At 42.3% G+C, this 24,234-nt stretch overlaps 1 protein-coding gene and 1 long non-coding RNA gene across 2 annotated transcripts in view; both read left to right on the top strand.

Annotated features, from left to right (window-relative positions):
• suclg2 (succinate-CoA ligase GDP-forming subunit beta) overlaps positions 1-8,941 on the top strand; it is a 276,376-nt gene extending 267,435 nt beyond the window's left edge. Inside the window, exon 11 of the mRNA XM_080727868.1 lies at positions 8,703-8,941. Within this exon, the coding sequence (XP_080583994.1) occupies positions 8,703-8,815 (113 nt within the window). The 3' untranslated portion in view covers positions 8,816-8,941. The remainder of the gene's footprint in view (positions 1-8,702) is intronic.
• A 294-nt stretch (positions 8,942-9,235) lies between these two features.
• LOC308286780 lies at positions 9,236-13,098 on the top strand. Its single transcript, XR_013962118.1, has 2 exons — positions 9,236-9,919; positions 10,206-13,098. It is a non-coding gene; the product is annotated as an uncharacterized lncRNA (long non-coding RNA).
• Positions 13,099-24,234: the final 11,136 nt, after the last annotated feature.

Below are 24,234 nucleotides of genomic sequence, written 5' to 3'. Positions count from 1 at the left end.
AATGTTTAAAAAGACGACCTGAAAAGTGAAAACCTGACGGCCGTATGCTAACACGCTAGCTTACTGCAGTTAGCCAGCCGGGAGAAAGCCTGGTAGGCGAGGTTAAAGCAGTTATACATTATCATAACATCCCATATTGATTTAAAACATCAATCCACTGTATTGCAACACACCATGACATCCGAGGCTATATAAACGTTTGCTTATTGTGGGTAAATTAGTTGTATCTTGGTCACTGGTCTGCAGCAGATCCATCATTCATATAAATAAGTGAACCATTTCAATCTAAATGGGTTTCATATTGAAAGTGGCATTCTTTGATTTCACAAGCCATTGTTGACAGTTTGACACATTCCAACACAGCTTATTTAAATGCAGATTGCTTGTATGCTAATAGAGTCACAACTTCTCATTAGCTTTTCAGTCCATCATCATTCATGTAAGCTTTATAATTAGCTTCATACTAACATTAACATTAAATATTAACAGTACCATAGGCATACACATTAAGCAACATTATCTGTGCATAGAACGATACATTTGTTAATCAAACCAAATGTTTATTATACAGATAATCATACACATTGTAAACGTAGTATACAGTAGGCCTACATAAATGCAACATAACTTTAGGGTTTATTCTATAAACAATACGGCTAACCATCATCAAATAAAAGGGAAAAAATAGTCTGTTATTGAGAGATTATTCTATAAATAAAAACGAACTGTTTCATAGCATAACATCATCTTTTGTGAGACAGGACAAGATATTGAAATAGCGTACAATCTACACTTTATAGAGTAATATAAGGCAACTGTAAATGTTTAAAAAGACGAGCTGAAAACATGACGGCCGTATGCTAACACGCTAGCTTACTGCAGTTAGCCAGCCGGGAGAAAGCCTGGTAGGCGAGGTTAAAGCAGTTATACATCATCATCATATATCATAACATCCCATATTGATTTAAAACATCAATCCACTGTATTGCAACACACCATGACATCCGAGGCTATATAAACGTTTGCTTATTGTGGGTAAATTCGTTGTGTCTTGGTCACTGGTCTGCAGCAGATAATCAGCAGATCATCCAGCTTCATTCAGCGCAGCATATGGGGTAAAAACGATGGGGTCCTTGTTCCTTCTCTCTGGGAAAGCAGGATAACGGGATCCAGGCGGCCAAACATGCCAAACATCTCGCCGTCGTCGCCGATCTATCAAGTACTTAAAACAAATGGGCTGAAGAGGTTTTAATTGTTCAATATTGTGTAACTGAGAAACACTTGTAAGCACGCTAGAAAACAGTTCCTCGTCCACAGTAGCATCTATGTTGCGTCGTCGTTGTTGTGGTTGTCTGTTGTGTTCCGTGTGTAGAGTAGCAGTTCCGCTATAGTAGTTTCGGGAGGGAACCAAACCAAGGGGCGGACCAGGCTTCAAAGCGGAACTAGTTTTAAAATTCGTTCTCAACCGGGGAATTCCATGTATCCCCGCCCCTTTCTATGTTGGTCCCAGAGTCAAAGGAAGAGAGGCCGACCGATAGGTGTCGCCCTTTCTTCTTTGACGATGGGTTCCCAGATTGGCACACAAGTGAGGCACATAGTATGCATGCATGCACTCACGCACACACACACACACACACACACACACACACACACACACACACACACACACACACACACACAGGTTTGTATTACTATACTTGTAGGGACGTCAATATCTTAGGACGACAATTTTATGAATGCCATTCTTGATTTTAAACCTAATGCCAACCAGATTGTTTTTCCTTAAAATTGTAAACCTTTTCTGTGTAAAATAAAACAAATAAATACACTTTTTTCAAGGACCAGTGAAAAGGTCCTCACAATGTCTATTTCTTGCATTCTGCTACTTGTGGGGACATTGGTCCGTATACAGTAGTAACACGCACGCACACACACACACACACACACACACACACACACACACAAGATGCAAACTCTCACGGTGCACCACTCAGAGGTAAAACAATGCCCACCGATAAAACAATGCCCCCCCCCCCCCACACACACACACACACACACACACACACTATATACACTCTGCTGCTGCTGCTGCTCATGAATATTAATGAAGTTTACAAAATAGATTTGTAAAAGTGCATTTATTTTCTCCCGTTGCGCCATATGCAGTTTCCATACAGTAGGTGTATTTGTTTTTAAAAACACACACAATCTCTTGCATTATGTATTTGCAGTGGGGGGGGGGGGGCATGGTGGTGCTTAAACTGTGTAGCAATATCTCCTCCACGGTTTAAAGGAGTAGTTCACCCCCAAAATGACTTTTTTTTCTATTGATTAGTCACGCCATGGAGACTTGAGTTCAATAATATTTTTTTGTATTTGTCGCATTCCTAAGACAAATAAAAAATTATACCCCCATTGATTCTGAATGAGGAACCAAATGCATGGGCCTGGATGGGGACCCAAATGCCTTTGTCTGACTTAAATGCATTTGGGTCCCAATCCAGGGCCTTCTTTGAAAAAAAAAAAAAAAAAAAATCATTTTGGGGGTGAACTACTCCTTTAAGTTTTTATTTGTTATGTTTTATAGTCTCTTTTAGCAGTGTTTCCCTTATACGGAGATGATTTGTCAAACCCAATGAAGTTGATAGGTCAGCCTATTGAACCTAAGATCCACACACACACGCACGCACGCACGCACTCGCACACACACACACACACACACACACACACACACACACACACACGCACTCGCACGCACACACACACACACACACACACACACACACACTGAATGAAAGCGTTGCCCTTTGAGAATATGGATTTGTCCGGGGATGGGGAGGGGGGGGGGGGAGAAGGCGGGAGAATATCGTCGTTGTCGGGCCGAAACCTCGCATCTCCAAGTTTCACATTTGTACGTTCTTTCGCAAAGCAAAGCCCTGCTTCATAGTACAAGGCCGTCGCACAAAAGTAGTGAAAACAGCCGATCCGCGAGGCATTGTGTGCTTGTAGATCGGCTGTTTTCACTAGTTTAAATCGTTTTTTAAAACGATAAATTCCAAGCGGACGGTTTTGGACATACAAGGTTTCCACCCGACAGCGACGAGGAAATGCTATGCCGTGTGATTAGAAAATGACTGTGGACACTCTATCCCCTGTTTATATATCAGAACAAGGACTCTTCCTCCCCCTATTCTAATTAATTCATTTAGACCTAGAATTATTTAATGCTTTAGCTATTGAAGAACTGCAGATATACAAGCTCACAGCGAGCTTCTATATCTGATATTTTTGAAAGATCATGAATTCTTTGAATATAGTCTTTGAAAATATCTATTTAAAATCGAACATTTGTAACTCAAATTTTTGCTTTTGGGTGGTCCCTGGAACAACATGAACAACATGGTGGTCTGTGGCCAAACATTTTGAGCACCACTGACATAGAAAGGTATGTTTTTTTCAGAAAACCTTAGAAGTATTTAGAAGACACTTATAGTCGGGGATCCACATGCCCTAAAGCTCAAGGAATAGGGTTGAACCTGTGATGTTCTGCCGCACTTTTTATTTCTGTTTTATCTATCAGTTTGGTCATTAAGGTCCACAGAATGAGAGGCCTGCTCTGCCGGAAACATCGCGAAAAAAAGTTATGTCCATTTGTATATTCACTGTCCCATTGACTCCACTACACAGGAAAGAAATATATTAAAAATAAGAAAACGTATGCTTTAAGTAGCATGTGAGAGGTCAAACTGGAGGGTTTTCATGATTCTGAATCCATTGCAAGCATTTGTTTTGCACAAAAAACATTCCTTGGCCTAGAAAATGAACCAACAAAAGGGTGAAAAGTGATGAGTCATCACTTTTCACAGTCATCACAGTGATGAGACATCACTTTTCACACTTTTGTTGGTTCATTTTCTAGCCCAAGGAATGTTTTTTGTGCAAAACAAATGCTTGCAATGGATTCAGAATCATGAAAACCCTCCAGTTTGACCCCTCACATGCTACTTAAAGCAGACTTTTTCTTATTTTCTTATTTTTTAATAATGTGTAGTGGAGTCAATGGGACAGTGAATATACAAATGTCCATAACTATTTTTCACGATGTTTCCGGCAGAGCAGGCCTCTCATTCTGTGGACCTTAATGACCAAACTAATAGATAAAACAGAAATAAAAAGTGCGGCAGAACATTCACAGGTCCTCTCCCATTTTGAGGGACTGGATCCCCGGCTATTATAGAATCGGGTCAAAATATTCAAAGACACTGCAAAAAATGTATTTAAAAAAATAGCAGATCTACAAGAGCGGCACTCGGTGCCGCGCTGTGAGCTTGTATATCTGCTATTTTTTTTTATAGTTAAAGCATAAAATGATACGTAAATAATGCGTAGCCGGTCTAAATGGATTAATTACATCGCAGGATTGATTGTTTGCAGCGTGGGCCCCCCCCCCCTCCTAGAAATGTGTTTGGAATGATTTATCCGACTGGACAAAAACGATGAAATATTAGGCGCTAAGTGGCAGTGGTAATAGAATTCCTCATGAAAGGTCCTATTGATTAGGGTGAATTGGCATATCATGCAGTCTTAATTACACGCCGGGCCAGGAGAGGTAAGGTCGAGTCTTTAAGCATGTGCACGTACACAACATGCACACGCAATGAGAAGTCACCGGTACACCTAGACTAGAGTGTTGGGTTGCTGTCGTGTAGAAACCTTGTGCAGTATGGCCAAGAATGTCACTTTTTTTTAACAATATATTTATTAGATTTTCTTTTTTCACAGACATTTCAATATGTGTTACGATTGTTACATTCTTTTTTTATATACATAAGACAACATATACATAATACAACATACAATGACATGACAAAATACAAAACCACAAAAAGAAAAAAAACAACAACAGCACTACTCCCCCCCCCCCCCTGTTCTGACATTAAGTGCCCCAAGTTACAGTCTTTAATATTGAATAAAACGTCCCCATATCTCCTGAAACACCTCTTGTTTGTCCTTCAAAATATATGTGATTTTTTTCCAGAGGTAGTCAAAGACACAATTCTCTGAACCATTGAGAAACACTTGGTTTGCCCAGACTTTTCCATGATAATGCTATTATTCTTTTAGCCTGTAAAAGACAGATATCAATAAACTTAATTTCACTCGATAGATAGAGGCCAAGCAGAAAGAATTTGGGTTCTTGTATTATTTCAATTGATAAAATCTTCTGAATTTCCTGCCCGACCTCCCTCCAAAACTAAGACTGTCACTTTTGAGTAAAGTAAAAAAAAAAAGACCATCCAATTTCTAGATGAGACCCAGACAGACGAAATAAAAAAGATTATAACTCTCGCAAATCAAGAATTCCATAAATATATGAAACGTGTAAAAGTTGCACTGCACCCCAAAGACGATGACAAAACTCATTGAAAGCAATGGAAATCCTGCACAATTTATGGTTGACGGTTGGCTCTGGTGGACATGGTGCTGCAATTTTGTACGGCAGGGGTCTTCAACAGGGGGTCCGGGACCCCTAGGGGGTCCTTAAAGTTACTACAAGGGGTCCTCCAAATCATTGAGTGATAGAAACTTTTTTTTTCTCCTTTTTTATATTAACCACATGAACCCTAGCGTCCATATTCTGAGAACTTTAGCCAAAAAACGTTCAGCAAAGAGCTTTGGTGTAGAGGAGGAAAAGAGCAGACTAAGTACAGAGTGAAATGTCAAGATTATTAAATATTGACGGTTCAAGTGGTTAAATATCTGAAAACACAAATTGACATGAATCCAAAATACACTGAGGATCGTTGCTGTCAAACCATGAAACTATATTAAGGGGATTTTATAAGATATTTGACCAATCTGCGAAGTAAATCGTTACCAAGAAATTTCTTCACCAACGGAATGTTTTTCGTGCAAAACAAATGCTTGCAATGGATTCAGCATCATGAAAAACCCCTAGTTTGACCCCTCACATACTACTTAAAGCATATTTATTTTTTGTATTTTTTTCCTGTATAGTAAATTTATGTGACACAAACACAAATATTTTTTTTATGAGGTTTCCCCCGGGAGTTGAATTTCAACCTTTTAGTACATATTATTACACACCTTTAGAAACACATTGGTGAAGAAATGTAATGGTAACGATTTACTTTTTTCTTATGTTCCCCTTACTATATGTAATCTATGGAAAGTTTGTGGGGGTCCCTGCTTCATCTCTCTCTCTCAACTAAGGGGTCCTTGGCCTGAAAACGTTGAAGAACCCTGCCGTACAATGTACGGCATAGAAGCCAGTTCTTTACCCATCGTATCTGGCACACATCTCTGCAATTATCTCCGCGATGTGATTATTCGACGCGGGCAACAAGCAGTAAATTGCCATTTCGCCCCAAAAGCTCACATTTTTGTGATAAAGCGGTAGCAGGCTGTCTGGAGCATCTGTGTTGTGCTCACCGCTCTCACCTGTGCAATGAGAGGATCAGTCAGCAGCACGGAAACAGCTGGCTGTTGATGTTCTGGAGCTTTCTGCTTCATTTGATCCCCTCTCTCTAACAATCACTCCCAGGGACCTGCAGAGAATGTTAGAGAGGATGGGAATGACATTTCTGAAAAGGGCCTTTGGTGAAAATATCGAAAATAGCAGACCTCCAAGCTCACAGTGAGCTTGGAGGTCTGCTATTTTCGATACTTGATATCACACTAAACTAAGCATAATAAAGTTAATCACTCTTCTCTCATTCTCCGTCTCGAGACCGTTTCATCCTCCCGTTCTGTGTTGATTTCGACAGCAAATTTTGAATTGGTTTTAGTCATCTGAAATGCTCCAGTTTTAGTCTAGTTTTAGTCGACTAGAAATCATAAGATTTTACTCGACTAAATCTACAGTTGATTTTGTCGACTAAAATGTATTTTGGCAGACCTTGGTGGCGTCTTAATGGCTGACTTTACACTTGTTTCCAGGCTGAAAATAGCCGATCTACGAGCTCACAATGCGTCGCAGCACGGCACGTTATGAGCTTGTAGATCTGCTATTTTCAGAGTGCAACACTCGAGAGCAACGAAACATAAAATAACTTGTCTTTTAGTTATAGTGGATCTCTTTTCCACTCTACTAGTCCCTACTCCCTAACATTTTAGTCTAGTTTGTATTCGTTGATGAAATTGACCATAGATTTAGTCTTAGTTTTAGTCCTCATAGCTTAGTTTTTATTTCGTTTTTTATTTTGCTTTTTTTAGTTTTCGCCAGTGGAAAAAGGTTGTCGACCAACATTTTTTGTCATAGTTTTAGTCCGTGAAAAAACAACACCGATCCCGCCACGTGCTGAAAACCGGGAAGCAACTCCTGTGTGTCGGAGGATAAATTCACACTCTCTCTCTCTCTCTCTCTCTCTCTCTCTCTCTCTCTCTCTCTCTCTCTCTCTCTCTCTCTCTCTCTCTGTCACCCTTCCGTTGCCGTGACCCCTGCCCCTGTGTTGTGACAGCTTTGTCAGGGCTGCTTTTTGCCCGTGCAGTCCACTGGTCTGGGAGGCAGCACGCCAGTCTGCTGTCTGTCTGTCAGTCCACTGGGAGGCAGCCAGCCTCTGTGTGTGTGTGTGTGTGTGTGTGTGTGTGTGTGTGTGTGTGTGTGTGTGTGTGTGTGTGTGTGTGTGTGTGTGTGTGTGTGTGTGTGTGTGTGTGTGTGTGTGTGTGTGTGTGTGTGTGTGTGTGTGTGTGTGTGTGTGTGTGGAAAAGTCCCAGGGCTCTCTCTTTCTCTCCATACCTCTCTCTCTCTCGTTCGTTCATTCTGTCTATGCTTGGTTGCAGCTCTATCAGCAGCTGCTTCCCCTGACCTCGCAGCAACCAGCGGAACCTCCCCCCCCACCGCATGCACACACACACACACACACACACACACACACACACACACACACACACACACACACACACACACACAGACATGCACATTCTGCACACAACACTAACCTGTTACATTGTCCTTCACAGAGAAAACGCTGCTTTCGGATCAGTGACTGAATTTGCTGCCACTCACCCATAACTCTATCCATCTGTCTGTTTGTGTTTCTGTGTGTGTGCGTTTGTGTGTGCGTGAGTTGATCCTTCCTTTGTCTGTACTAGCAGCTACTTGTCCTCAGCTGTGGGTTGGCCGTGGTTGAAATATTCCAATATTTGTATGTTTGCCGTCAGCCGTGTGGATTTTGTCGACTAAAACTATGAGGAAAAATGTTAATCGATTTCTTTCTTTTCTTCTTTTTACTTCTTACTGTACTGTTTATTTTAAAATAGTCATGTTATGTTTGGTTGATAATATGTTAACCTGTCTGGTGCCAACCCCGAGTTTTCAATTCTTTTTTTCAATAAATGTTTTTTGGACCTCAAAAAATGTATTAGGCATGATCGCGATCGCGAAATTGCATGTTTAACCCCCATACCAACCCCATCTTTCAAACATGGCAGCCATATTTGTTTACATTTGAAGAAAACATAATGGCTGCTATCTCATGAATTATGCAATGAACCGTGCACTATGAATTACATGGAAGTCTATGGAGACCATGGCAACTTGGACCTTCAAAGAGATTTAATTGATAGCAACATAAGTGTTAATATCACAATAATCGTGATATAACATTTTCATATGGTCCCATCCCTACTGAAAACTAAATGACATGTTGTTCTAAAGACTGACTAAACCTGTGCTGCAGGGACCAACGTGCAGGAGGCCAAGCGGATCCTGTCAGAGAGCGGCCTGCCCATCACCTCCGCCGACGACCTGGACGACGCCGCCAAGAAGGCCGTGGCCGCCATCACCAAGTGATAGACCCTCCCTTCAGCCAATCACAGAGGAGCCCAGAACCACACAACCAGCAGAAACTTCAGACACCAACAATCCTTCATCCATCCATCCCTTCACCACCACAGCCCCTGGGAGACCCTTAACTCTAACAGCATACAAATGGAACCAAATGGACCCTGACGGGTCCATTTGGTTCCATTTGTATGCTGTCAGAGTTACAGACTTGCATGGGTCAATTTAGACCCCTAAAGGAACCCACAGAGTCCCTGGAATCCACTGTAAACTCCTCAGTGTTCATTTAAAGGGGAAGACCACCCATTTTCAATATTGAACTATGTCATTAATATACCTTAGAGGAGTTGTGTGGAAATGGAAAAAAAGTTCCCCCTCTTCTGTGTTGCCTAGAACTGGAAGATTGATTTTGGGGTTTGTATTGTAAAGTACAATGTGTGATGTCATCAAGTTGTACTTTACAATACAAACCCCAAAATCAATCCTCCAGTTCTAGGCAACACAGAAGAGGGGGAACTTTTTTCCTATTTCCACACAACTCCTCTAAGGTATACTAATGACATAGTTCAATATTGAAAATGGGTGGTCTTCCCATTTAAGTCAGACAGCTATATCTTCATCCATGCCTTACCCTTTATCCCTAAACTTCTTTGCCTTTTTTACAAATTTTAAATACATTTTAAAATGCTTCAAATTGTAGATCAAATTGTAGATCAGCTATTTGAAATATTCAAAAATGTTTATCAAAATAGTAAAAAATGGCAAAAAGGTTTAGGGATAAGGGGTGAGGCATGGGTGAAATGGAGCCCAGAGAGTGCACAAATGGAACCAAATGGACCCGTAAGCGTCCATTGTACCGTAAAAGGCCTGTCCATGCTTTGACCGAAGCCGCCCTTTTCGGTCAAACGGTCCGGTTCGACTACAAAATGACGTCACTTGTGACTTCTGAAAAGCATTAGACCGAATGAGAGTTCGGTAATTTGCACGTCGGAAAGTCCAACTCACCGAACATTTTTTCGGAGATACTATTACAGGCCATTTTAGAGTTACAGACCCGTACAGCTCCTTTTGGTTTCATTCGTACATAGTCTTACAAGACCTGGATTTGGCTCTGTTTGTACCGTTGTTTCCTGTTGAGATTGGCACATTTCATGGGCAAGCTGCCCAGGTCACACATGTCACACGTGTCTTCTTATTTTTTCACTCTCAAAAAACGCCTGTAGTGCATTTGAAACTACATTGCAGTGCACATCATGGGGTGATCACGGCTTGCCTCCTGTGAATTGTTTTATTTTCATTTTTGTTTATTTTCTGTTTATTTTGTTGCTGAGTGAGGTCAGCAGACAAAGTGAGGTGAGTGAGATGAAAAAACCTGGGTGAAATGTGCCAATCTCAACAGGAAAGAACTGTAGATTCTCAGAGTTAAATGACTCTGCAGACTTCACAGTGTGTCCTATACAACCCCTCTCAGTCAGTTAATTACCCAGCTTTACTTTAACTTAAAGAGGTCACACATGGACAGGTACTGGGTCTCTCTGAGTTAAACTAACGCTCAGGGTTTGACTGCACACACTTTGAGTTCTGGGTTAACCTCAGATCTTTCGGCATGGCAGGTTTGGGCCGGCACACCACAGGGCTCCGTACCAAGCCCACTCTCTATCCCAGTGATGTTACTGTTAACATAACTCCTGCCATAACTGATAATTCTGCTTGTCCTATGATTACTTCATATTCAAGGTGATGTATTTTTGGGTTGTTAAAGGGGGTGTTAGTGATATGTTTTGGTTAAAATAAGTGTGTTAAATAGCTCTGTATTGTATAATAGCTCTCCATTGCTTTGTAGAGTGTTAACTTTGTTCAGTAACGGGTCTCTCCCCTCTCGTCAGTTCTTCAGTAAACTGAAAATGCATTTTCAGATCAAGATACCAATCTCATCCAATCAAGAGCGAGAAGTCATGCAGGATGCAGTCCTGTGAAATCGGAAGTGATAAAACAGAAACATTTGCAGATCTTTGTGCAGTTCTCGCTCCTCATTGGATGAAATCTGTATCCCAGCTGAACATTTATTTTCTGTTTATTAAAGTGCAGGAGAGATAGACTGAAGAAACTCTATAGCATTGGCAACTACAGAATCAGAACGTAGAACTTTAACTTAACAAAACACTTTGTTTTAACTCATAAATATCACTTGTTGCACCTTTAACATGTCCCCTGCCATAATAGATTTTTATTCTCTTTTATACCAGTGTTCTCTAATGATTACGTCCATATTAATCACATTAATTCATTCGGCAGATCTATAGATCGGTTGTTTTATATTCACACGGCGTGACAGAAATCACACAATCACGTACGCTGCCATCTTAAAGCTGTTGTTTTTGTTTTGTCGGTGCGCTGAGATTTACCCGGAGGCCTGCGGCAACTCTCGTTGTTCAAGCATTCCATTTTACAAGGCGAGAGATTTGCCGCGGCTAATTATGGCTTGTGTGTGTTGACTATTAATTAATGGGTCCATTTCCACGTTCCCTCAAACGTGTATTAATAGCTTGACTGACGGCACAAAGGAAGCACACACACGCGCGTGAGAGCCCTTTTCCCCAAGGCATCCGTGTGAAATCATTAGATTAGCGCTTAGCCGAGCTAATGACGGCGCGGTGTCGAGTTTACGACGTACATGTGTTGATGGAGAAACACCATGTGAATGTGTTCTGAGTTCAGCTCATACTGACGACACACGAGGGGCAACTCTGTGTTGCCTCTATCGCTGTCCATGCCTTATGTTACTACTGTAGTGCATTGCCATTTAATCACTTAACCACATTAACCCTGGTGTCCCGATTTTCGGTGAAAATCACCATTAAAAAATCACACCCAATGTGAAGTGAGCGGTGGTCGTGCTTGCATAACGTCTTCAGAGTAGGATTTGAGTCTAGATGTAAAGGCTATGCTACACACACACGTTTTGCTATGGCAAAACGCTGAGGAAAAAGGCTACAGACACGCACAGCCAGTTCTCAACGTCTCAAGCCCATATCAGATTCTGAGGTGAAGAGCTATCACCTCAACTTTTAGGTGATAAGCTATCACCTAAAAATGTGATGGCCATCATAGTCACAGACTCACGGTGAAGTCCTATATCGCCACGCCTCTGTGCCTCTAAAACCAGGGGGCACACTGATTGGTCTAGATCGACCAATCAGTGAACGGGGTGATGGGGAGATGTCTGAAGGTAAAAACAGAGGAGAGATGTCTAGGTCCGCGGTGATAACCCATCACCGTGGACTACACTATAATGATAGGGCCATCACAGTGTGACGTGAGCTTGTATGTAGACATTATTTTTGCTATTTAACACGCAACAAAGTATTAGCCTTTTTTGGTTGGCTAGATCAAGTGTAGTAGGCCTATCTGTTCTTATCAGATACATCTCATGACCTTATATGGTGTTTTTAGCCTCAGGGGTTTTGGAACATCGACCCACTGTTACAATGATGGAGCGCTTTTAGATAAAGGCACTGTATACTGTAAATGCACCGTTTAACATGTAAGTGGTTCAACCATGATTTAAGGCTGTGGTTCTCAAACTTTGAAATTTGATGGTCTCCCCTTAACTTTGGCGGTTCCATTTCCGGTTCCATTTGTACACTGTCAAAGTTACAGACTTGTAAGGGTCAATTTAGACCCCCATAACGGAACCTAGAGAGTCCCTGAAATCCACTTTGAGAACCACTGTTTTAAGGCATTCAACATTTTACAAAACGGCATAAATGGCAGATCTACAAGTCCACAATCTATCACATCAAATTGTGGACTTGCATATGAGCCTATGTGGATCTGCTGTTGAAAATGTTCGACGCTTTCTGCCTTGAATGACAACATGCAGCTTTAAAATAGGGACACCAAGTTGTCAGTGGTTCAAACTACTCATCCTCTATGTCTGTACATCTGATACAAGATGTATGAAGTTTCCATCAATATCAGGCTCTGTGAATCGTTCACTTACTGTGTGTGTGAAGTAGTGCTTCTTCTCTGTGGAACTTTGTGCCTATTATTTCAACTAGCCCTTACCCGTTCAAAGATATGAGCTCCGAAATGATGTGCAGTGTGTGGATTATGGGATGTGCACTGTGCACACAGTATATGAGGGATGGAAAGTAACTTTAACTGGTGCTTGCATGCTAATATGTAGGAGCATCAATGTAAGAAATACCCGTTCCATTTAACGGCTACAGAGATACTGTGTACCGATCTGCATGATTTTGGACAACATCTGTAACAGGGCCAGAACCAACCCCCCCCCCCCCCGCCCGCCCGCCCGCCTGCCCGCCTGCACACACACACACACACTCCCCCCCCCCCCCCCCGTGTGTGTGTGTGTGTGTGTGTGTGTGTGTGTGTGTGTGTGTGTGTGTTTGTGTGTGATTGTGCATGGCCTGAACAACAGCGCCCCTCCCTTAACATGTGTGGTCACAAAAGGTACTGTAGGCTAAATAGATATAGATACACCATAAAAATGCAATTATACAGCATACGATTTGTGAAAGTGACAAACGGGCTTCACAGTTATGTCAGGTGTGTTCATATGCTGATGGTGATGCGATTTCAGATCAATTGCTCCAGCCACTGAGGAGAAACGCGGTTTCAGACAGACAGACACTCAGACAGACAGACAGACATTCGGAAAATTATATGTTAGATGAAGGAAAAAGAAAAACACCACTTGCCAATGCCTGGAGACTGAAGAACACTTTCATACAGATCTGTTTAAACATTTAAACTCCAAAACATGTGTTATTATAATTACGTTTTGTAATCATGAAATGTAATATGGATTGCATTATGTTGGATACAGTGTATCAGCTGTGTAAATAATGTGTGAGATTAAAATAAATGTCAATTATTTCAACAATAGCTTAATGTGATTCAGATTCCTTTATTTGTGTAATACACATTGGATTTAGTTTTGGCATATTACATGTTTGCGTTCAATAAATTTTTTTCACATATAACAAACAAACAAACACAAAACGACAACAACAGCATTAGTTTAATACTAATGCGACTTTTATACTCTAATAAACAAAAGTAAGCAATGTGAAAAGCGATATAAACTCAAAAGTGCAGTCTTGCCATTGGCTTTTTGTGGGGAGAGTTCATTTGCAGAATAAAATCGTTTCTGTTGGGTAGAAACCTCATATAAAACTGTTACTTTTCAGGATTCAAAAAGGCATCAAAAGCAGCAGATCTACAAGCTCAAAATGCGTCGCTTTGCATCACGTTTCAAGCTTGCAGATCTGCTACTTTTGATGCTTTTGTGTGACGCTGTAATATGATCAAGTAGGGCGTTAACCCATTTAGGGTTAGAATTATTTTATACTTTAGCTATTGAAAAATAGCAGATATACAAGCTCGCAGTGCAAAAATCTTTTTTTTTTCTTTTTTTCTTTTTAAAAGTGAGCATTTGTAATTCAAATATTTGCTTCTGGGTGGTGCCTGGAACAACATATTTTGAGATCGGGGGTCCGTGGCCAAATGCATGTCTTTTTGGGGGTCCTTGACATGAAAAAGTTTGAGAACCACTGATTTAGAAGACATTTAAAGAATCAGGTCAAAAATATTCAAAAATAGCAGATATAAAAGCTCGCTGTGAGCTTGTATATCTGCTATTTTTGCATAAAATAATGGTTAGTGGTTCAAATCTAACGGTGACACAGATTTGCGTTCAGGTTTAAATCGCTTAATTTACAAAGAAAAAACTACAATAAAGTAAAAATATGGGGATATGAGGTTTCCCTCCAAGGGCAACAAATGAGAGAGAGAGAGAGCAGATGTGCGGCACTTCAGTGTGTGTGTGCTCCTGTGAGCCCCGCAGTGCAGCGCCCTATCGACTTGTTATCCCAGCAGTGGAACAATGCCGTCAGGCCCCCCGGATAACCTTTTTCCAACAGATGCCGATTCCAGCCTAATGAATGTCTGCACCGCGGCTGTTCCCTGGGCCCGAGCTGCCATTAACTCTGATAAGTTAGTGTGGAGAATGAGATGCTTTATCGATACACGGGTGTTTGGAAATGTATTTACAACTATCTGGGATATTCTCTTATAGTTTGGAAAGAAAGGCCCTTCGGCGATCCTGTAACGATGTAATGTATTATGCCAGATTACAGACAGACTCGGTCTTGAACGACCGATCGATTCGCGAGTCTTTCGCGGATAAGTCCATTAATTAATACGGGTAGCCCGATGTCATTTATGTTGGACAAACGCAGTCCCGTTGGATCTTTGATTAGAAGGGCCAGTAAACGGTATGTGTTCATTAAAATCTGAGTAAATAAATGTAACCTGGAGGTTGTTGGCCCATTTGTTTCAAAGTGTCAAATTGACAAAGGAACATGACAGGATTGAACTAAAATATTTTTTAAAAACTGACTAGCCAGTGGTTGGCTAGTCTCTAAAACAGGGGTTTTCAAACTTTTCAGGCCAAGGACCCCTTAGCTGAGAGAGAGAAATGAAGAAGGGACCCCCAGATTCTATATAGTTTCATCGTTTGACAGCACAATCATCTGTGTATTTTGGAGTCATGTCAATTGGTGTTTTCAGATATTTAACCACTTGAACCGTCAATACTTAATAAACTTGACCTTTCACTCTGTACTTAGTCTGCTCTTTTTCCCCTTTACACCAAACCTATTTGCCGAAAATAGCAGATCTACAAGCTTGTGAGCTATTTTTGTGAGCTATTTTTATTCCTTCTAGTTCTCCGAATATGGACGCTAGGGGAGGACCCCCTCTAGTAACTCTGAGGACCCCCCCTGTCGAAGACCCCTGCTCTAAAATGTTTTTTTTCCCTTTTTTTTATATAATGCAAAAACATATTTTTCAATCATCCCACTAGTTCCTGCATACACTGTTGATTTGCCCTCAACATGTAAAAACACAAGCGCGCTCATGCGTGTGCTCACCCGCGTGCAAACCCACAAACGTCAACTCGTCACGCAACCTTCGTCGGTTTTCTTTTTTAATGAAACTCAAGTGGACGCGGTCCCCGGGGGAGAGGGCCAGGAGGAGTGACTGTCCTACACGAGGCCTGTATAGTGTTGTGAGGAGTAGCAGCAGAGAGCAGGGACGTGCTGGCCATTGGGAAAAGCGGGACAACTCCCGAACGGCCGTTTCATTCCTGGCCGGTCCAGGCCGACCATTAGGAAAAATATAAAGATGAAATGTCGGCCTTCGTTCCATTTTGGGGGCTGGGCGGCCAACAAAATAAATCGTCACTGTCGGGCAGAAACCTTGTATCTCCAAGTTTCAAATGTATAAATGTTTTTGCAAAGCAAAGCCCTGCTTCATCATACAAGGCCGTTGCACAAAAGTAGTGAAAACAGCAGATCTACAAGGATCGGCTGTTTTCACTAGTTTAAATCATTTTTAAATTGATAAATACAAAACAAACGGTTTTGGACATACAAGGTTTTCACCCGACAACGACGAAATATAACTCATGTACAGTAATTGGCCCACTGGCTTGTCACTTGTCATGATCTGAAATGGCAAATCTTTGAGTAGCAGCAGCGCTATAGAGAGAGATCTCTCTATAGCGCGCAATGAGGGCCTCTCCAACTCTTTTTCCCGGGCTGAATCAGGGGCCCAGCATGTCCCTGAGAGAGAGAGTAGAGAGACACACTGACAGTGTGATGGATTATCTGTCAGGAGATCTGAGAGGATGCCCAGAGACGTGCGGGATCGACTGCCATCTCCATGAAACACACGTTCAACACACGGAAAGCAGATCCACTCCCTCACTCACTCACAGTCACCGCGGAGGAACACTCAGAAACTCCATTACTTTCTCTGTCCGTCCACATCTCAACCTCACACCGCCATGTCCCTCTCACACACACCCAGAACATGTGTCGTTGGTTGGGTAAAGAGTACTGATTTCACCGCGGCTTTGAGTAAAATGGTGTCACCCGCCCTTGGCTTAGGACGCAGTAGAGCGTGGTGTCACTCATGAGAAATTACATCAAAAACCAGTAAGACTCCCTAATCGGGAGTTTCGCATACACAAACGTTGGAATGGAAGGCAATGGTAGCCAATCAGGAGGGAATATGAGAAATGGGACAGATCCATGCTGATGACATGACTTTAGAGATACTGTGTACCGCTTTGTGTGATTTTAGGAGCAGTGTCCAAAAATGTGTTTTTCAAGAATCGGCCTCATGCTGGCACTAGAAATGAGGGGTGGGGTTGTGGTTTGGCAGCCAATGAGTGTGTGTGTGTGTGTGCAAAGTTTGGCATGGATATGGGCAACGGTGGCGGAGATAATGAGTAGGGGAAAAGTGTGACGTGACGGTACTGACTGACAGACAGACAGACTGACAGCCGGTGGAGGTTTTGATAGTAACTGCGACCTGACAGTTGCAACAAGCGTCTGTGAGCTTGTATATCTGCTATTTTTCAATAGTTAAAGCACAAAATAATGCGTAATAATGCATTCCCAGTCTAAATGGGTTAAACTCCCTCCCCCTATGAAGAACATTCATGGGGGCCCCGCAGTGAATCCTTGTACCCAGGGCCCAGAATTTGGTGCGACACCGCTGACCAAGGTTGCACTTTGTGCTTTGTTACTAAACAAATCTATGTGTCTGCCTTGGACATCAGCGCTGAAAGTGTGCCCGTTGTGGACACCAACAGAGTGTCACAAGTCGCCAGATTAAGTACGATATACCATTCAATAGGATTTTACCTCTGAGTGCCCTATCATGCCAAGGCAGCCCGGCCATATAGAAATGAACTCGAGGGTTCAATAATTGCCTTATTTCACGCTCTTCAGAAAAATATCCCCGCTGACGTATTGGACAGAGAAATTTAAGGCTTGTTAGAGCGTGCTTCTTGGAACGGCGAGATTGTTTAACCCATTCAGAACGGGTACACATTATTGCGTATCATTATTTTATGCTTTAACTATTAAAAAATAGCAGATATACAAGCTCACAGCGCAAGCTTGTAGATCAGCTATTTTTGAAAAATCGTGAAAATTCGAATTTTGACCCGATTCTATAAGTGTCTTTTGAATCCTTCTAAGGTTTTTGGAAAAACCTATGTTTCTATGTCAGCAATCTGGCCAGCCATCGTCAAAGAAAAGGTCCTTTTCACTTAACTGGAGCTCAGTTAGTCTGTTCTTGAGAGACTACTATGTCAGTGTTTCTCAAACCTTTTCATGTGAAGGACCCCCAAAATGATATGTATTTGGCCACGGACCCGCATCTCAAAATATCTCGTTCCAGGGAACCCCAGAAGCAAAATTTGAGTTACAAACGTTCGCTTTAAAAATACATATATTCAAAGATTTGCACACATTTTCACGACTTTTTCAAAAATAGCCGATCTACAAGCTTGCAGCGCGGCACTCGGTGCCGCGCTGTGAGCTTGTATATCTGCTATTTTTCACTGGTTAAAGCATTCAATAATTCTAGGCCTAAATGGGTTTTAATTCAGAATGGAGCTATAGAGGTCACCACCAAAAATGCACGCTGATTTACCGGGCAGAATTAGTGCCGCTCGCCTCATATAAATATAGATGAGCTCTCTGGAGGTCAGCCCGGAGACTTAAATATCATTTAACTGGACTAATACCTCAGGAGGGGAAAGAAGTGTGCCTTTTTTAAACTCTCAAAGACCGGGAACGCGCCCGAGTCGCGTTAGATTTTAACCACTTTAACCGTTATTTTATGCCTTCACGATTGAAAAATAGCAGATCTACAAGCTCACAGCGCGGCACCGAGTGCAGCGCTGCGAGCTTGTAGATCTGCTATTTTTTTGAATATCTTTGACCCGATCTTTGACCCGGCTTCTAAATCCTTCCTCTAAATCAGTGGTTCTCAAACTTTTTCATGTCAAGGACCCCCAAAATTGCACTTATTTGGCCACAGACCCCCATCTCAAAATATGTTGTTCCAGGGACGAAGCATTGATTGAGTTACAAAAGTTTTCGAGTTCACGATAAAAAAAAAAAGCAGATCTACAAGCTCGCAGCGCGGGACTCGGTGCCGCGCTGTGAGCTTTACTATCTTTCAATAGTTAAAGCATTCAGTAATTCTAGGCCCTAAATGGGTTAAGGCCCTTTGGGCAGATTGCTCCTTTAATTAAACTGAATTATTATGCCCGGGGAGTGTTATTTTTCACCTTTTGGTGGCTCACTTTATTTGTCTCTGTAATTGTCCCTTTCCCGAAAGCTATACTGTTTTCTTTTTTTTATGTTTTTTTTTTACGCGGCTCAGAATTGATGTCAAAGCCGTAATTGCCACTTTATGAAGCTGCCTTTTGTGCTTAGCCGCGGCGGCGGCGGAAAAAACGGCGCTGGTGAAAAAGCGTTTTCTCTCAGACAACAGGGTCATGGCCATCTCTCAGGAGCTATTGGATATTTATTGAGTAATTTGGAGGAAACAACCACTAACATATTAGTTCATAAAAAGGCAGCGGTGCTATGAATATGAATCCTCAACAGCTATTGTGCTTCATCTCGCAGAGACGAGGGCTGTTTAGTATTTAGTGCCGCAGTCTTCCTCGGCTGTGTCTTACTACTATCAACATGGAAGATAGATATTAATGGCAATGCCCCCGTGTGCGTGTGCGTGTGCGTGTGTGTGTGTGTGCGTGCGTGCGTGCGTGCGTGCGTGCGTGCGTGCTCTCAAACACAATAAAAACAAACACAAGGCAAGAATATCAGTCAAAGAAAGTGCTAAGTACAGAAAGTTACTGCACAATGCACCTGCAGTCACTTTTCACTATTAGGTTTAGCATTAGACATTTAGAGGTTAGGTTTAGGGGCCAGCATCGTGAACTTGTGAGCTTGTAGATCTGCTATTTTTCTGCTCGAGGCTTACAGTTAAAACATGTTTAATGACATTCCATAGATGGCATACAGTTAAAGAAAAGATCATGAAATCGTTGTCCTAAAATCTTATGGTCCTCCGAAGTTTCTAATACAAACGCGTGTGTGTGCCTGCGTGCGCGTGCAGTGTCATGCATGCGTGGGGGATATGTTGTGGGACAGCATGTGAGCAGTGTCAGCATATGGCTAAACCATGCGTGCAGATACCTGTGTCTATACATGCTGCTGGGTCTGTGGCAGCACGCAGAGGAGAGCTGTGGGACGTTTGGAACGCCTGATTCATGGTACTTATACCATGTCGCTCTCTGAAAATAAGATACATCTACATACTGTATGAATATAAAGACTTTGAGATTCTAAAACACAACAACATAATTATACTTGTACTGTACAAGTCATGTACTGTGAATATGGGCCCTACTTCTCACTCTCTGTCATATCGTCTCTGTCGGTCAAAACAGTTACTTTTCAGGATTCAAATTCAAACATAGCAACAGTAGCAGATCTAAAATCTCAAAACCGACAAAACGGGTGCTTTTTTTAAAAACACACAAAAGCAAAAACTCAAAGTTATGGCGATAACAGGTTTGTCAGAGCGTGATGTCAGAGTGTGAGAATCGGTGTGAAGTCAGAGCGGCAAACCCACAGACCGTAAAAAAGTGCTCACTGACGCGTCGTTTCTCATAGTCTCATAGCCACCTTTGGTTGCAACTAAATGCAATTGTATTCAAAAGACTATGACTAAAAGTAAATCAAGATTTGATATCAAAATTAACACTGCAGCGTTCAACCTCACCGACTCATCAAACCATAAACATATGCTGCTTTTATGACAGCCTTTATGGAAGAGAACCAAACACACTCTGGGAAAACTGAATGAAAATGTCAGAGCATGGAGGGGTAGGTGTTGGAGGCAGGTTGCATTGTGACTTGACAGCACCGGTGTGTGTGCAGAGAGGAGGGACCTCACTTGTGGCCTTGGCTTCTGCATGGTCCGAAAAATCCATTTCCCTCCTCACCACACACACACGCATGCACACACACGCGCACACACACACGCACACACGCACACGCACACGTACACACGCACACGCGCGCACACAGGTGTCAGCTTTTCTGTAATTGAAGGACTTAGAATCGATCTAAATTGCCTTGTCTGGCTCTTAACAAGAAACTGAGGGGAAGAAAAGAGAATGGCTGCTTTAAAAAGAAAGTTGCAATAAAGAGACACACTTCTTGAATCTGGACATATCTTTACAATGACCCCCCCCCCCCCCCCCCCCCTCTTCTTTCCCTCCTCGCTTCTTTCACTATAATCAATATAATTCTCTTGCCAGCTTTTTATGTGATGTGTCTTTTATGCTGGTCTCACAATGTTTTCTAAAAGAATGTATCAACCATAAGAGCCAGAGAGACATGGGTCCGTACAACGTCCAGGGGTCTTCAACGTTTTCAGGCCAAGGACCCCTTAGTTGAGAGAGAGATGAAGCAGGGACCCCCACAACCTTTTAATAGATTCCATATAGTTTCATTGTTTGACAGCACGATCATCAGTGTATTTTGGATTCATGTCAATTTGTGTTTTCAGATATTTAACCACTTGAACCGTCAATACTTAACTTGACATGTACTTATTCTGCTCTTTTTCCCCTCTACACCAAACGTCTTTGCCGATCTGCTTGTAGATCTGCTATTTTTGGCTGACGTTCCACAGTCAGTAGTGCTGTCGCCTCACAGCTAGAAGGTCCTGGGTTCGATTTCCGCTGGGGGCGCTGGGGGCGTGTTCTCTCCTCCACGTCATCAGTGCCCATACCCTATAGGTGGAGTTGGGAAAAGGGCCTTTATATGTGGGGTTTGCATGTTCTCCCCATGTCCCCTAGGGTAGGTACCCTCACAGAAAACATGCCCTAATCCTGGTCTCTATACTGCCTCCCCCTGGCCAGCTGGGGCGCCTGATGGAGGGGCGAAGGAACTGGTTGGAATAACGTGTTCCTTCCATGTCCAAACCGGTGAAATCCCCCCTGTCAGGTGAAAAGAGGCAGCTTGGAGGGAAGCATGAGGTCAGTCTGTTGCTCTCCCCAGGTTGGCAGAGGGGGTGTAGTGCCCAGGATTACATAGTATTGACACTGGGTGAAATAAATGGGTTACAAAAAAAATGCCTGCAGCTAAAAATTGACGATCTACAAGCTCAACGCTTTACATCACCACGCCGTTGTACGCTTGTAGATCTACCATTTTCTCAACACAGTATTAGGAAGGCCAGGTTGAAAGCTGTTAAGCGGCAAAGGCAAACAAGAGAGAATGAAAGAGAGAGGTGTGTGAAGTTCATCTCTTTTCAAATATTTGTATTTTTGTGTCCCGTTTTTAGCAGGTAAACTTTTTTTGTTTGTTTTTTTGCGAGGCACCTGTGATCCCATAATCGTCAGTGCGCCACCAGGAGACCAGGCTTCAATATGGGGTGGAATCCACCCCTAGGAAGACGGTAATTAAAATCTCGTTTGGTGTGACCCGACAGCAGCGGAGAGGCAACAGAATGCAGCCTTAAGCAATTTAGAACGGGTACACATTATGGTGTATCATTATTTTATGCTTTAACTATTGAAAAATAGCAGATATACAAGCTCACTGCCGCGCTGCGAGCTTGTAGATCTGCTATTTTTGAAAAATCGTGAAAATTTGAATTTTGACCCGATTCTATAACTGTCTTTTGAATCCTTCTAAGATTTTTAGAAAAACCTGTGTTTCTATGTCAGCAATCTGGCCGGCCATCGTCAAAGAAAAGTCCTTTTCACTTAACTGGAGCTCAGTTAGTCTGTTCTTGAGAGACTACTGTCAGTGGTTCTCAAACCTTTTCATGTGAAGGACCCCCAAAATGATATGTATTTGGTCACGGACCAGCATCTCAAAATATCTAGTTCCAGGGACCACCCAGAAGCAAAATTTGAGTTACAAAGATTTGCACACATTTTCACGACTTTAAAAAAAATAGCAGATCTACAAGCTCGCAGCGCGGCACTCGGTGCCACGCTGTGAGCTTGTATATCTGCTATTTTTCACTGGTTAAAGCATTCAATAATTCTAGGCCCTAAATGGGTTAAATTGCTTGATAATTAGGCGACCGGAGCTCTCCCGGTGAAGTGCTGCTCGGCAGGTGTTCCAACGACGTGCAGAGAGACTCCGTCATGGACCGCCACAGTTCAGCACTCTGCAGATGACAGGTGAGTCACTCTGAAAGGTGAGAGGCGACACAATGCCAAGTATATCGCTGCTGTCTGACAGAAACCTCTTATCTCCTTATTTTTAATTTTGGTGTATTTTCGTAGCAGGGGCTTGATGACACTACAGGAAAGCATCAACAGTAGCAGATCCGCAAGCTTGAAACGTGTCGCTTTGCATTTTGAGCTTGTGGATCTGTGACTTTTCTTTTGAATTTGAATCCTGAAAAGTAACCGTTTCCACTCGACAAGGCATGTAACGATTCACTCAACTGATTCAAACCAGTAATCCGGAGATAAGCGACCGTCAGGTCGGTAACCTCATGGTGGCGCTAGAAGAGGGGCATGTGAGCAATGAGGGCGGAGGTTGTGGTTTGCCAGCCAATGAGTGTGTGTGCAAAGTTTGGCATGGATAGGGGTGACGGAGATACTGTAAGAGTATATAGGGCCGAAATTGTGACTTGACGTGATGGACAGATTGACTGATGGAGGGACTGACTGACAGCCGGTGGAGGTTTTCATAGTAACTTGCAACCTGACGGTCGCAATCACGATACTAGGGCCACAAAATGATTTTCCAGAGAAAAATCTCTTACACAATTCCAGTATTTTATTTATTTTACAATACATCTGTTTTCTCTTATCCTCTTTTCAATACAGTGGCAAATGACTGAAAACCTTTTCTTGTCTTGTAATTTTGTATTAAATCAAATTAAATTGTCACCAGTTTGAATCGTTTTACGATAAATCGTTACATGACTAAGAGATGATATAATATTTGGTTATACTTCATAGTTGACTGTATTCTTCTAGACAAGGAGTTCTCCACATTGATACGCATTTGACCTCCATTTGAAAAAAGAAAAATGTGCCAGAGACTTCCAGGTTTCACCTTGGAAGTGTACTTCACATTTAAAAGTAAAATAACATACTGTATACTCACAGCAATGACTTAATGACATGCCAACGTTCAGGAGTGATGCCAGTCAGTGTGTACGAGTGTACGAGACTACGAGTGTGTGTGTGCATGCGCGTGTGCTTGTGCTTACGTGTGTGTTTCATGTCCAGTGTTTGGACTAGGGGAGACTATGTTTCAGGGTGAAGGTGACTTTGAACAGTTAATAGCGATAACCGTGGGCTGTCGCTGCCTCTTTTCCCTCCCATTCCCTCCTCATATGGTAGGTGTGTGAATATATGAGACCGCGTGTCGAGTACCATCGCCGTCAAATCAGTCTGTCTGCAGCGTGCGCTCTGGCTGTGTGTGTGTGTGTGTGTGTGTGTGTGTGTGTGTGTGTGTGTGTGTGTGTGTGTGTGTATGTGTGTG

The sequence above is a fragment of the Nannobrachium achirus genome (assembly GCF_963921795.1).
Source record: "Nannobrachium achirus genome assembly, chromosome: 6".
Classification (NCBI taxonomy): domain Eukaryota; kingdom Metazoa; phylum Chordata; class Actinopteri; order Myctophiformes; family Myctophidae; genus Nannobrachium; species Nannobrachium achirus.
The sequence above is the reverse complement of the archived record's forward strand: the minus strand, read 5'-3'. Positions and strand labels throughout refer to the sequence as shown.